This window comes from Chiloscyllium plagiosum, unplaced genomic scaffold, assembly GCF_037043375.1.
Source record: "Chiloscyllium plagiosum isolate Xiang-an unplaced genomic scaffold, Cpla_swu_hap1 HiC_scaffold_1, whole genome shotgun sequence".
Taxonomy (NCBI): Eukaryota; Metazoa; Chordata; class Chondrichthyes; order Orectolobiformes; family Hemiscylliidae; genus Chiloscyllium; species Chiloscyllium plagiosum.
This window is the reverse complement of record NW_028270139.1, coordinates 137282174-137295043: the sequence shown is the minus strand read 5'-3', so window position 1 is coordinate 137295043 and position 12870 is coordinate 137282174. Positions and strand designations below refer to the sequence as shown.

The 12870-nt window shown below is 43.2% G+C and overlaps 1 protein-coding gene across 4 annotated transcripts in view; it reads right to left on the bottom strand.

Moving 5' to 3' along the window:
• ccdc142 (coiled-coil domain containing 142) overlaps nt 1-12870 on the bottom strand; it is a 157331-nt gene that overhangs the window by 137847 nt on the left and 6614 nt on the right. For all 4 annotated transcript variants that reach the window (XM_043709356.2, XM_087991078.1, XM_087991067.1 and 1 more), the window contains one exon: nt 8505-8575. In XM_043709356.2, coding sequence (XP_043565291.2) covers nt 8505-8575 — 71 coding nt within the window. The remainder of the gene's footprint in view (nt 1-8504; nt 8576-12870) is intronic.

Genomic DNA, 12870 nt, shown 5'->3' with positions numbered 1-12870 from the left:
TCAGATCAGATCAAAGGCTTACAGTAAAATTTTTGTAAAGATCAGTTTCTATGATTTCACTTCAGGCAAGTTTAAAATTCTCCAAGATGCTCTCGAGGCACAGATAATGCCCGTCTGTTACTGGAAGCTACAGGAAAACGAAACAGATGAGTCACCTACGATTTTCTTCCATTTCCATCCAGTTTCCTATAAACAATAGTTTGCATGCTGGTATGAGTGCCAGCCTTCTTCCAATACTTATCAATTAGTCACTATTCATATTTGAATCTAGTTGTTGACCATCAGAAGACTGTTTCATTCCAGGTACCTCTGCACAACAGACTCATCTGATCCTATCATTGGTTTAGGAGCTCGTGATTATATTTACCTAATTTACGCAATAGACAATTTGCAGCAATTTTCAGATGGTTACTGAGAAGCAACACTTTAGCCATAATACTTTAGGTAGTTAAAGAAAGAAAGTATACAAATGCAACAACTGAGGGTAGTTCACTGATAACAATGACAAGCAGGTTGTTGGTACAGAATGTAATGTCCTAGTTAAAGTCATGAACTCTTGTATGACCTTGCTAGCCAACATTAGGGAGGTTTGTAGGAGAAAGTAAGGACTGCAGAGCTTATGTACCATACGTCAATTCTCCTCCTCCTCCTCCTCCTCAAATGCTGCCTGACCTGTTGTGCTTTTCCAGCACCACACTCTCGACTCAGAGGTTTATAGAATGGAAACAGGCCCTTTGGCCTAACTAGTCAATGCCGTCCAGTTTTCACAATTAATCTCATTTGCCTGTGTTTATTTCATATCACTCCATACCTATTCCATTTATGTACATGCCTAAATGTTTCTTAAATGACAAGATTGCATTTGCCTCCACTGCTAACTCTGGCAGCCCATTCCAAATACTCACCACCTTCTGTGTGAAACAATTGCCCCTCTGAACCCTTTCGTATCTAGAACAAATAACAAAGAAAATTTACAGCCCAGGAACAGGCTCTTTGGCCTTCCAAGCCTGAGCCAATCCAAATCAACTGTCTAAACCTGTCGCCCAATTCCTAAACATTTGTATCCCTCTGCCCCCACCTACTAATGCATCTGTCCAGACACATCTTAAATGAATCTACCGTGCCTGCCTCGACCACCTCTGCTGGCAACGCGTTCCAAACGCTCACCATCCTCTGTGTGAAGTACTTGCCACCCTTAAACTTTCCACCTCTCACCTTGAAAGTGTGACCCCTCATTATTGAATCCCTCACCCTGGGAAAATGCTTGTTGCTAAGAACCCTGTCTATACCCTTCATGATTTTGTAAACCTCAATCAGGTCCCCCCTCAATCTCCTTTTTCCTAATGAAAATAAACCTAACCTACTCAACCTCTCTGCATTGCTAGCACCTTTCATACCAGGCAACATCCTCGTAATCCTTCTCTGCACCCTCTCTAAAGCGTCCACATCCTATTGGTAATGTGGCAACCAGAACTCTACACAGTATTCTAAATGTGGACAAACCAATGTCTTGTACAATTTTAACATGACCTGCCAGCTCTTATACTCAATACCCGCCCAATGAAGGCAGGCATACTATATGCCTTCTTGACCACTCTATCCATCTGTGCAGCAAACTTCAGGGTACAATGGACCTGCACTCCCAGATCTCTCTGCCCATCAACTTTTCCCAAGGGCTCTTCCATTCATTGTATATAATTTGCTCTAGAATTAGACTTGCCTAAATGCATCATCTCACATTTGTCTGGATTGAAAACCATCTGCCACTTTTCCGCCCAACTCTCCAGTCTATCTATATCCTCCTGTATTCTCTGACAGTCCCTTATGCTTCCGGCTACTCCACCAATCTTCGTGTCATCTGCAAACTTGCTGATCATACCAACAGTGCCCTCTTCCAGATCATTTATGTATATTACAAACAACAGTGGCTCCAACACTGACCCCTGTGGAACACCACTGATCACCTTTCTCCATTTCGAGAAACTCCCTTCAACCACCACTCTCTGTCTCCTGTTGCTCAACCAGATCTTTATCCACCTACTCTCCATTAGTCTACCATGGGGAATCTTATCAAACACTTTACTGAAGTCCATGTCTATGACATCAACAGCCCTTCCTTCATCTATCAACTTGGTCACTTCCTCGAAGAACTCTATTAAGTTGGTAAGGCACGATTTCCGCTGAATAAAGCCATGTTGCCTATCACTGATAAGTCCATTCTTTTCAAAATATAAATAGATCCTATCCCTCAGTACCACCTCCAGCAACTTTCCCACCACTGACGTCAGGCTCACTGGTCTGTAGATACCCAGAATATCCCTACTACCCTTCTTGTACAGGGAGACAACATGAGCAACCCTCCAGTCCTCTGGCACCTCACCTGTATTTAAGGATGCCACAAAGATATCTGTCAGGGCCCCAGCTATTTCCTCTCTCTCCTCCCTTAGCAACCTGGTATAGATCCCATCTGGTCCTGGGGATTTGTCCACCTTAATAACCGCTAGCATAACCAACACATCTTCCCTACTTACGCCAACGTGATCCAGACTAATCAAACTTCTATCTCTAAACTCAACATTCATCATGTTCCTCTCAGTGAACACTGATGCAAAATAATCATTCAGAATCTCACCCATTCACTCAGGTTCGACACACAGCCTTCCTTTGTTATCCTTCAGTGAACCAATCCTTTCTCTAGTTACCCGCTTGCTTCTTATACAAGAATAAAATGCTTTGGGATTCTCCTTAATTCTACATGCTAAAGCTATTCATTACCTCTTTTAGCCCGCTTGATTCCTCATTTAAGACTTGTCCTACTCTTCCGATATTCTTCCAGGACCCGTTCTGTTCTTAGCTGCCTAGACCCTATGTACTTCCCTTTTCCTCTTGGCTAGTCGTACAATCTCTCCTGTCATCCACGGTTCACAAATCTTGCCCTTCCTATCCTTTGCCTGCAACGGGACATGCCTATCCTGCGCCATCTTTGAAAGCCTCCCACATCTCAAATGTCGACTTCCCTTCAAATAGCTGTGTCCAATCCTTACTAATTTTGATACAATTGGCCTTGGCCCAGTTTAGTACTCTTCCCTTTGGACCACTCTCCTCTTTAATTAGATTCCCTACAGTGTGGATTTAGGCCCTTCAGCCCGACCATTCCACACCGACCCTCCGAAGAGCAACCCACCCAGACCCATTTCCCTCTGACTAATGTCCCTAACACTATGGGTAATTTAGCATGGCCAATTCACCTGACCTGCACATCTTTGAACTGTGGGAGGAAACTGGAGCACCCGGAGGAAACCCACACAGACATGAGGAGAATGTGCAAACTCCACACAGACAGTCACCCGAGCCTGGAATCAAACCTGGGACCCTTGTGCTGTGAGGCAGCAGTGCTAACCACTGAACCACCGTGCCGCCCCTAATCTACAAGTATTCTAAAACTTACAGAATTGTGGACACTGTTCCCAAAGAAATCCCCCACCGCAACTTCTACCACTTGTCCTGGCTCGTCCCCAGTACCAGGTCCAATATGCGTCCTTCCCTCGTCGGACTATTGACATACTGCTCTAGAAAACTCTCCTGGATGCTTCTTACAAATTCTATCCCAACCAGACCTCTGACGCTAAGTGTATCCCAGTCAATGTTGGGAAAATTAAAATCTTCCATCACCACTACCCTATTGCCTCTACATCTTTCCATAATCTGTTTATCTATTTGTTCTTCTACCTCACGCTCACTGTTGGGAGACCTGTAATACAACCCCAACAATATAACTGCACCCTTCTTATCTCTCAGCTCCACCCACAATGCCTCACTATCCAAGATCTCCATAGTGTCCTCTTTTAGCACAGCCGTGATATCGTCCCTGACCAGCAATGCAACTCCACCCCACCCCATCCCCCTTTTAATTCCCTCCCTGTCCTGTCTGAAACGTCTATATCCTGGAACATTTAGTTGCCAATCATCATGCCCTTTCTTCAACCAAGTCTCTGTGATTGCAATAATGTCAAACTCACAAGCACCAATCCAAGACTTGAGTTCATCTGCCTTACACACTATACTCCTTGCATTAAAGTAGATGCATTTCAGACCACCAGTTTTTTTGCACTCATCTGCTCACTGCCTACTCTTCCCTTTATTAATGCGATCTTCATAATTCTTACAGTCTCCACCTCGTTGCCTACTTGTCTTCTCTTCTGGTTCCCAGCTCCCTGCCACATTAGTTTAAAACCTCCCCAACAGCAGTAGCAAAAGCTTCCCCAAGGACACTGGTTCCGGTCTGGTTCAGATGTAGACTGTCCCTTTTGTAATAGTCCCACCTTCCCCAGAACCAGTCCCAATGTCCAACAAATCTGAACCCCTCCCCCCACACCATCTCTCAAGCCACGTGTTCATCCTGCCTATTTTTTTCATTTCTACGCTGGTTAGCACGTGGCACTGGTAGTAATCCTGAGATCACTACCATTGAGGTCCTCCTCTTTAACTTCTCTCCTTTATCCCTGAATTCTTCTTTCAGGACCTCATCTCATTTCTACTTACATCGTTGGTGCCTATATGCACCAAGACAACTAGCTGTTCACCCTCCCCTTTTAGAATGTTCTGCATCCGATCGGTGACATCCCTGACCCGAGAACCTGGGAGGCAACAAACCATCTGGGTGTCCCATTTTCAGCCACAAAACCGCCTATCTACTCCCTTCACAATAGAATCCACTATGACTATGGCCCTACGAGTCTTTTTCCCGCCCTTCTGAACAGCAGTGCTCGCCACGGTGCCATGATTCTGGCAACTGCTGCCCTCTCCTGGTGAGCCATCTCACCCAACAGTATCCAAAACGGTATACCTATTTTGAAGGGAGGTGACCGCAGGGGACACCTGCTTTGCCTTCATACACTTTTTCTGTCTTTTAGTCACCCATTCATAGTCTCCCTCAGCAATTCTAACCAATTCTCTCCCTTCTCACCTTAAATCCATGCCCTCTAGTTTTAGACACCTCTACGATGGGGAAAATTTATTAGCTGTCTTCCTTATCTATTTCTCTCATGATTTGATGGCCTCTATAAATGTCACCGTTCAGTGTCCTACGTTCCAAGGAAAAAGGTCCCAGCCTATCCAGCTTCTCTTTATAAGTCAAACTTTCCAGTTCCGGTAGTGTTCTAGTAAATCTTTTCTACAGTCTCTCTGGTTTAATATTAGCCTTCCTATCATGGGTCAACCAGAACTGCACGCTGTATTCAAAATGTGGCAACTTTACATCTTGCAGTCATATCTCTATGATGACTTTCTGATCATACAAATTTATTTATAATATTACAAGCAGACTGAGATCAAGGCCCCACATTATTGTGGTTTTGAATAGAACACCCCAAATTTTCAAGCCCCTGGTGGGGAGAGATGAACTACCTTCCTTTAGTGTTCACACATCCACTTGTTTGGTTGCAAAAGATTAATTTGTTATGGATTTGTGTCGAGAGTGCCTCTCCACAATAATTTTAGTCCTTCAGCAACATTCCATCTGTGCTGAAAGCCTTGTTGTTTCTCAACTGTACGGTGGGTTTTTCATAATCACAGGTGGGCTACAGATGCACTGATATGGTGATGTTGTGGAATGGAGTTGAGCACACTTGCAAAGGCTGCTTCTTCGTTGAGGAGTTCCTCAAAAGTGCTCTCTCCAAGGGGTGTTGACTGCCTCTCAGTCTTTGTGAGCAACTCTCCGTTACTGAAGACGTCAGCTCTCTTGAGGATAATCTGACAGACACTACCCTCTGAGCCTGAGAACTCATTGTATGCCCTATTTCCAGGAGTTAGTCGTTTACCTTGTCTCAATTATGACGATCCTGTTCCTTTTACAAGGTCACGTTGTCCTTTTTTTTCAGAGAGGTTGTATACAAAACAGGCTCCGATAAGTCTGAGGCCAATTTGTTTAAAGCTAAAAGATACTGCCTCAGGCAGAAGGCTTTCTAGTTTTTAAAAAAACTTGTATCATGAAAGGGGAGTAGCCAATCTAACAGCTCAGCTATTTTTTGGCTTGGTAATGCAGCTGTGGGCATGTGAAGAAAGGCTGCTGGGCTCTCCCTCTCTTTCTCTCTGACTTCATTCCTGTAAGAACTTGTGTTTCATTTTAGCTTTTGTGCCAAGGGGTGTAAATGGGGGATTGTTGCAGGTATTTTGGAACAGCATCATTACGTTGGCATAGTTTGTTGGGTTTTTGGATTGCATAAGTTATTTGATATTCTGTTTTCTGTTCTTTGTGTTTCATTCAGTAATCTCATAGATAAATTCTGTTTTGTTTAAAATTAAGTAGCCTAACCAGCTGATTCTCTCTTGTAAACTTGCTTAAAATCAATTGGCAAAGTTAGGGTCTGGGCTACCTTCTTGAAATGTTTTGAGAGCAAGCAAGCTGGAGTTGGAGCTCGCTCTTTCCGTGAGAAAAACTGACATAATTACAGAAGTAGCCCAGCCTTTACATTTGCTGGAAATGCCAGCAGAAACTTTAGAGATGGCTAACGTTCAGTTCAAAATGAAGCAGTTTGAGTTAGAGGCAAAAGACAAGGAAAGTGCAACAGAAATGAAACAGCTTAAATTACTATTAAAAGCAAAAGAGAGAGAAAAAGAGAGAGAGAGTTTAAACTTCAGAAATTAGCACTTAGATAGGAAAGTCAGCTTGAAAAGATGGAGATGAAGGTTGAAGATAAGCTTAGTTAGGAAGAGAGTGAGGATGAGCAAACCCATGGTAGCCAAAGGGCTGGTGAGAAACTGTTTAAATTTATACAAGTATTGCCTAAATTTCATGAGAAGGATGTAGAAGCCTTTTTCATCTCATTTGAAAAAGTGGCTAAACAAATGTGGTGGCCAGAGACCATGTGGGTTTTGTTGATCCAAACAAAACTTGTAGGTAGGGCTAGTGAGGTATCCGCATCACTATCAGAGGAGGTATCTGGGGCATATGAGGAGGTGAAGAAAGCCACCTTAAGTGCGTATGACTTTGTGCCAGAAGCTGACAATGTTTCAGGAATCTAAGGAGGGACCCTGGTCAAATCTACATTGTGTGATTTTTGCCAGGTGTGTCATACATGTCAGGTAATTGTAAAACCACAGGTGGTAATAAAACCTGCACTTTTAATACCTACTCCTCTATTTGAGGAAACTTTTGCAAGAGTCTTAACTGAATGCCACTTTTTGATTGAGGTATGGGATCTGTGCAATCAGTACTTGTTCGCAATAATGGATGAATCGACTAGATTTCTATTGGCTGTTCCATTACGCAATATTACAGCTAAAATAGATTGTAGAAGAATTACTCACATTTTTCACTACATATGGATTACCAACAGAGATACAGAGATACAATCAATCAAGGGTCAAACTTCACATCAAAATTATTCAAGGAAGTTATGGACAGCAGAGGAATAAAACAATTCAAATCTACTGCGTACCATCAGAAATGCAGGAAACGCTAGGAAGGTGGCATCAAATACTCTCAGAGAGCTGTAGAGCGATTAGAGATGACAGAGAAAGACAATGGAAGTACTTGATAAAGGATTATCTCACATTTGTGGATTATGAAAGATAGGAGGCTGAACTGGACATTGAAACACTCATGTTAACAGTGGATGAGTTAAGGAGCACAGACATATGCGATGTTGCAGAGACCAAAATATGTGGTCTTGATGATGTCATAGAAGATCACCTCAGGTTTAAATTTATCCTTACACAACAGCCAGGGAGAGGGACAGAGTCATGATTAGGGATTAGGGAATGGGGTACGGTGGTGTCTGAAGACAATGGTTTTGTTCTTCTTAACATTTAGCCGAGTAAGTTTGCTAGACATCCTTAGACAGCACCTAGCAATCCATCTAGAAGGTCAAGGACAGCAGATACTTGGGAACACCACCACCTCCAAGCCACTCACCATCTGAGCTTTGACATATATCACTACTTTTTCAGTTGCTGAGTCAAAATCCTGGAATTCCCTACCTCACGATTTTGTCTGTCTACTTACAGCAAATGGGCTGCAGCAGTTCGAAGAAGTAGCGCACTACCATCTTCTTGAGGGCAACTGGGGGTAGGGCAAAAAAATGCTGGCAAGCCAGCAATTCCCATGTCCCACGAGTGAATAAAAACATTCTCAGTATTGAATGCTGGACAAATAGTAATACAAATCAGAAGCAATGAAGAGATCAGTTGAGGTGCTGATACAAATCTGATTGTAAACAAGGTTCATCTGGAACCTGAAATTGCACTTTTCAATTTATTTTTCCAATGGCAGCATTTAGATTAGAAACAAGGTCCTTGATAGGTCACTGACACAATACAAAAAAACAAATGGAGACTACAAGAGAAAGGAAGAACAAAAATACAAAATAACTGAAGAGTTTTGAGATAAATGCTCTACGACTTTGTCACACTGATGATATAAAGTCTCCAAAACGTATTCTTACATGAAACAGTGACAGACAGTGTTCACCTTCAACACATGGTGAAAATAATTAAATTCTTACAAAGCTCACTCCATCTTCAGCTGAGGAAGTCACTGCCAATTCATGAGTCTTTGGAAATGATTCTTCCTTACCTAAGAAAAAGGAAATTTAAAATTCTCTTTAACAGTTCTGTTTCATTAAATACCAGACTATAAATAGCCATTCTGTTGAATAAGAATGAAAGAAAGAATTTAAATTCTAAGTAGGCCATCACTTTTTACTACCAAACAACTGTGTATGCTTGATATCTAAAACAAACAAAAACAGAAATTGCTGGAAAAACTCAACAGGTCCAGCAGCATCTACACAGAGAAAACAGCCAATGTTTTGAGTCCAGTGGCCCTTTTTCAGAACTGAAAGTTTCTGAAGAAGGGTCACTGGACTTGAAGCATGGACTGTTTTCTCTCTGCAGATGCTGCTCAACCTACTGAGTTTTTCCTGCAATTTCTGTTTTTCTTTGTGTAAGTTCCTTTTGAAGTGGAGTCACTGCTAGAGTGTAAAGGAACTTAATGTTGCGTAAAGATCTGAGAGACAAATTATCATGACATTATTTTATAAATATTTGTTGAGGGAAGAATATCACACAGGACACCAGGAAGAACACTCTTGTTCTTGAAATACCAGTGTGCAATCTGTCATGGGGCAGAATTAGAGTTTGTGTTTAACATCTCATCTAAAAGATGGTTGGTTCAGGACTGCCATCCTCTGCTATGCCTCAAATTGTCATCCTAGATTATATGCTCAAGACTATAGAGTAGGATTCAATTTATAGTCTTCTGACTAATAAGTAACAGCGTGCCAAAGCTGATATCTAGCAGCAAAGCAAGAGGGACCAACATCCTTGCAGATGGGTTTCCTTGTTAGAAGGAATTTCAACGAGTTCAGTAAGGGGTGGGAGACACAGACTGTTAGTACAATAATGATACAGCATTAACAAGAACAAAATCAGAAATGCTGGAAAAACTCAGTAGGTTAGGCTGTGGAGAAAAAGCAGGGCTAATGTTTCAGATCCAGTGATCCTACTGCAGAACAGTTCAGATGCTATGAAAACAAGGCAGGATTAACTAAAGTCAGCGAGCTAATTAGAATAGCGGAGTCTTTCAAAATGGAATTGGCAACAGTGCAGGAACAAAGGTGTTCCCTTTAGGGTGAAAAGTCAAATCACCAAAGTCAGAGAACCTGGAATGTCTAGGAGTATTTACAAGGATGTTGCCAGGATTGGGAGTTGTGAACTATGGGGAGAGGCCGATTAGGCTGGTGCTATTTTTCCTGGAGCGTTGGTGACTGAGGAGTGACCTTATAGAGGCTTATGAAATTTACAGCAGCATGGATAAGATGAATAGCCAAGGTCTTTTTTACAGGCTAGGGGAGTCCAAAATTAAACACCATAGGTTTAAGATGAGAAGGGAATGATTTAAAAGGCACCGAAGGGGCAACTTTTTCAGCAGAGGATGGCATGCATATGGAATGAGCTGTCAGAGGAAGTAGTGGAGGTGGGTACTATTACAACATTTAAACGGCACCTGGATGAGTACATGAATAGGAAGAGCTTAAAGAGATATCAGCTAAATGCTGACAAATGGGACTAGATTAATTTAGGATATTTGGTCAGCATGGAGAGTTGGACCAAAGGGTCTGTTTCTGTGCTGTACATCCATATGACTGGATAAGGAGGAAAAGACAGGCTTTTAACAGGTACAATGCGAGAAAATCAATGGAATTCCTTGTGGAGTATAGAAAGTGCAAAGAGTAACATAAGAAAACAATTAGGTCAGCAAAAAGGGAGCAAACAAAAACACTGGCGGGTAAGATTATGAAGACTCCTAAGATATTTCATAAAAGTATCAATCAGAAGAAGATAACCAGGAGAAGAGTGCTGCCCATTAGGGACCAAGGAGACCATCTGTGAGTGGGGCCAGAGAACTCTGGTCAGGTATTGAACAAGTACTTCGTATCTGTCTTCACTTTGGAGGAGGAAGATGTAGGTACAGAATTCAAGAAGAGGGACTGTGAGGTTCTTCAGAAAATAGAAATAGGGAGTGAAGATGTCTTGGGGATTTTGGCATGCTTAAAAGTAGACAAATCCCCAGGTCCAGAGTAGTTGTATCCCAGCCTGCTGTGGGAGGTGAAGGTGGGAGAGAAAATTATAGGAGCTCTGACTCAAATTTATATTTCTTGTCTGGTCACAGAGGAGGTATCTGAGGACTGGAGGACAGCTAATGTAGCGCTACTTTTTGGGAAGGGTAGTAGAGATAAACTAGGGAGTTACAGTGAATCACACATTACTGGTAGGGAAATTATTGGAGAAAATTCTGAAGAAGAAAATTAATCTCCATTTGGCTTTGTCAGAGGGATGTCACACCTACAAAACCTGATTGACGTTTTCAAGGAGGTGACCATGTGTATAGATGACGGTAGCACTGTTGACCTAGTCTATATGGATTTCAGTAAAGTCTCAGAGATAAGAGTCAGAGGCCAGAGGTAAAAGGCTGACGGTATCACTGGAGGCCAGTGTCCAGTGACTTACCTGGAGGATCAATGCAGGGTCCCTTTTTGTCTGATAAGTAAGATTTGTGGATGCCAGACAGGCAGATCTGTGGCAGATGGAATTTAACATTGATAATTGTAAGACAATCAGTTTGGAGGATGTAACAAGACAAATGGGCACTCGATGAATGACAGAACACCAGGAAGTTCAGACGAACGGAGGGATCGTGGGGTGTTTGCCCAAGGTACCAGATGGCAAAAGGACAGATTAATAGAAAAATTAAGAAGGGATATGGGACATTTGCCTTTATCAGTTCTAGCATTACAAGATCATGAAGGTTATGTTTGAGCTGTATGGAACTTTGATTAGGCCACAGCTGGAGTATTATTCGGGCCATTGAACTGTAAGAAAGATGTGATTGCACTGGTGGGTTTGAGATTCACCAGGATGTTTGTCGGAATAGAGCGCTTTAGCTATGTAGAGAGACCAGATTCCTTTGGAGCAGAGAAGGCTCGGATGGGACTTGATTGGTGTATAAGATTGAAGAGCATAGACAGGGTGAATAGGACATAGCTGTTGCCCTTAGCTGAAGGGTCAATAACAAGGGGACATCATTTACAAGGTGAAAGGCAGGACATTTGAGGACTTTTTTTCACTCAGAGGTTGGTGGGAATCTGGACTGCACTGCCTGAAAAGATTATGGAAGTGGGAAATCTCACAACCTTTAAAAGGTTCTTCAATGGGCACTTGAAGTAGCATAAAATTCACAGTCATAGGCCAAGTGCTGGAAAGCAGGACTAATATACATTTAGAGTAGTTTTTAGAGTGTCAGAAATGAGGTGACCTTCAAAAGGAAAAGGAGATAGTGATAAAGCAGAAAATTAGTGTCCAGGATGCATAAATTATTACTGGTCACCTGGACCATCTCTGACACCTCGCTCTCCTTCCTGGACCTCTCCATCTGCATTAATGACGACCGACTTAATACTGACATTTTTTTACAAACCCACCGACTCCCACAGCTACCTGGATCACACCTCTTCCCACCCTACCTCTTGTAAAAATGCCATCCCGTATTCCCAATTCTTCCACCTCCGCTGTATCTGCTCCCAGGAGGACCAGTTCCACCACAGAACACACCAGATGGCCTCCTTCTTTACAGACCGCAATTTCCCTTCCCACATGTTTAAAGATGCCCTTCAACGCATCTCGTCCACATCCCACACCTCCGCCCTCAGACCCCACCCCTCCAACCGTAACAAAGACAGAACGCCCCTAGTGCTTACCTTCCACCCTACCAACCTTCGCATAAACCAAATCATCCGCCAACATTTCCACCACCTCCAAACAGACCCCACCACCAGGGATATATTTCCCTCCCCACCCCTTTCCGCCTTCCGCAAAGCCCGTTCCCTCCGTGACTACCTGGTCAGGTCCACGCACCCCCCTACAACCCACCCTCCCATCCTGGCACTTTCCCCTGCCACCGCAGGAACTGTAAAACCTGCGCCCACACCTCCTCCCTCTCCTCTATCCAAGGCCCTAAAGGAGCCTTCCACATCCATCAAAGTTTTACTTGCACATCCACTAATATCATTTATTGTATTCGTTGCTCCTGATGTGGTCTCCTCTACATTGGGGAGACTGGACGCCTCCTAGCAGAGTGCTGTAGGGAACATCTCTGGGACACCCGCACCAATCAACCACACCGCCCTGTGGTCCAACATTTCAACTCCCCCTCCCACTCTGCTGAGGACATGGAGGTCCTGGGCCTCCTTCACCGCCGCTCCCTCACCACCAGACGCCTGGAGGAAGAACGCCTCATCTTCCACCTCGGAACACTTCAACCCCAGGGCATCAATGTGGACTTCAACAGTTTCCTCATTTCCCCTTCCCCCA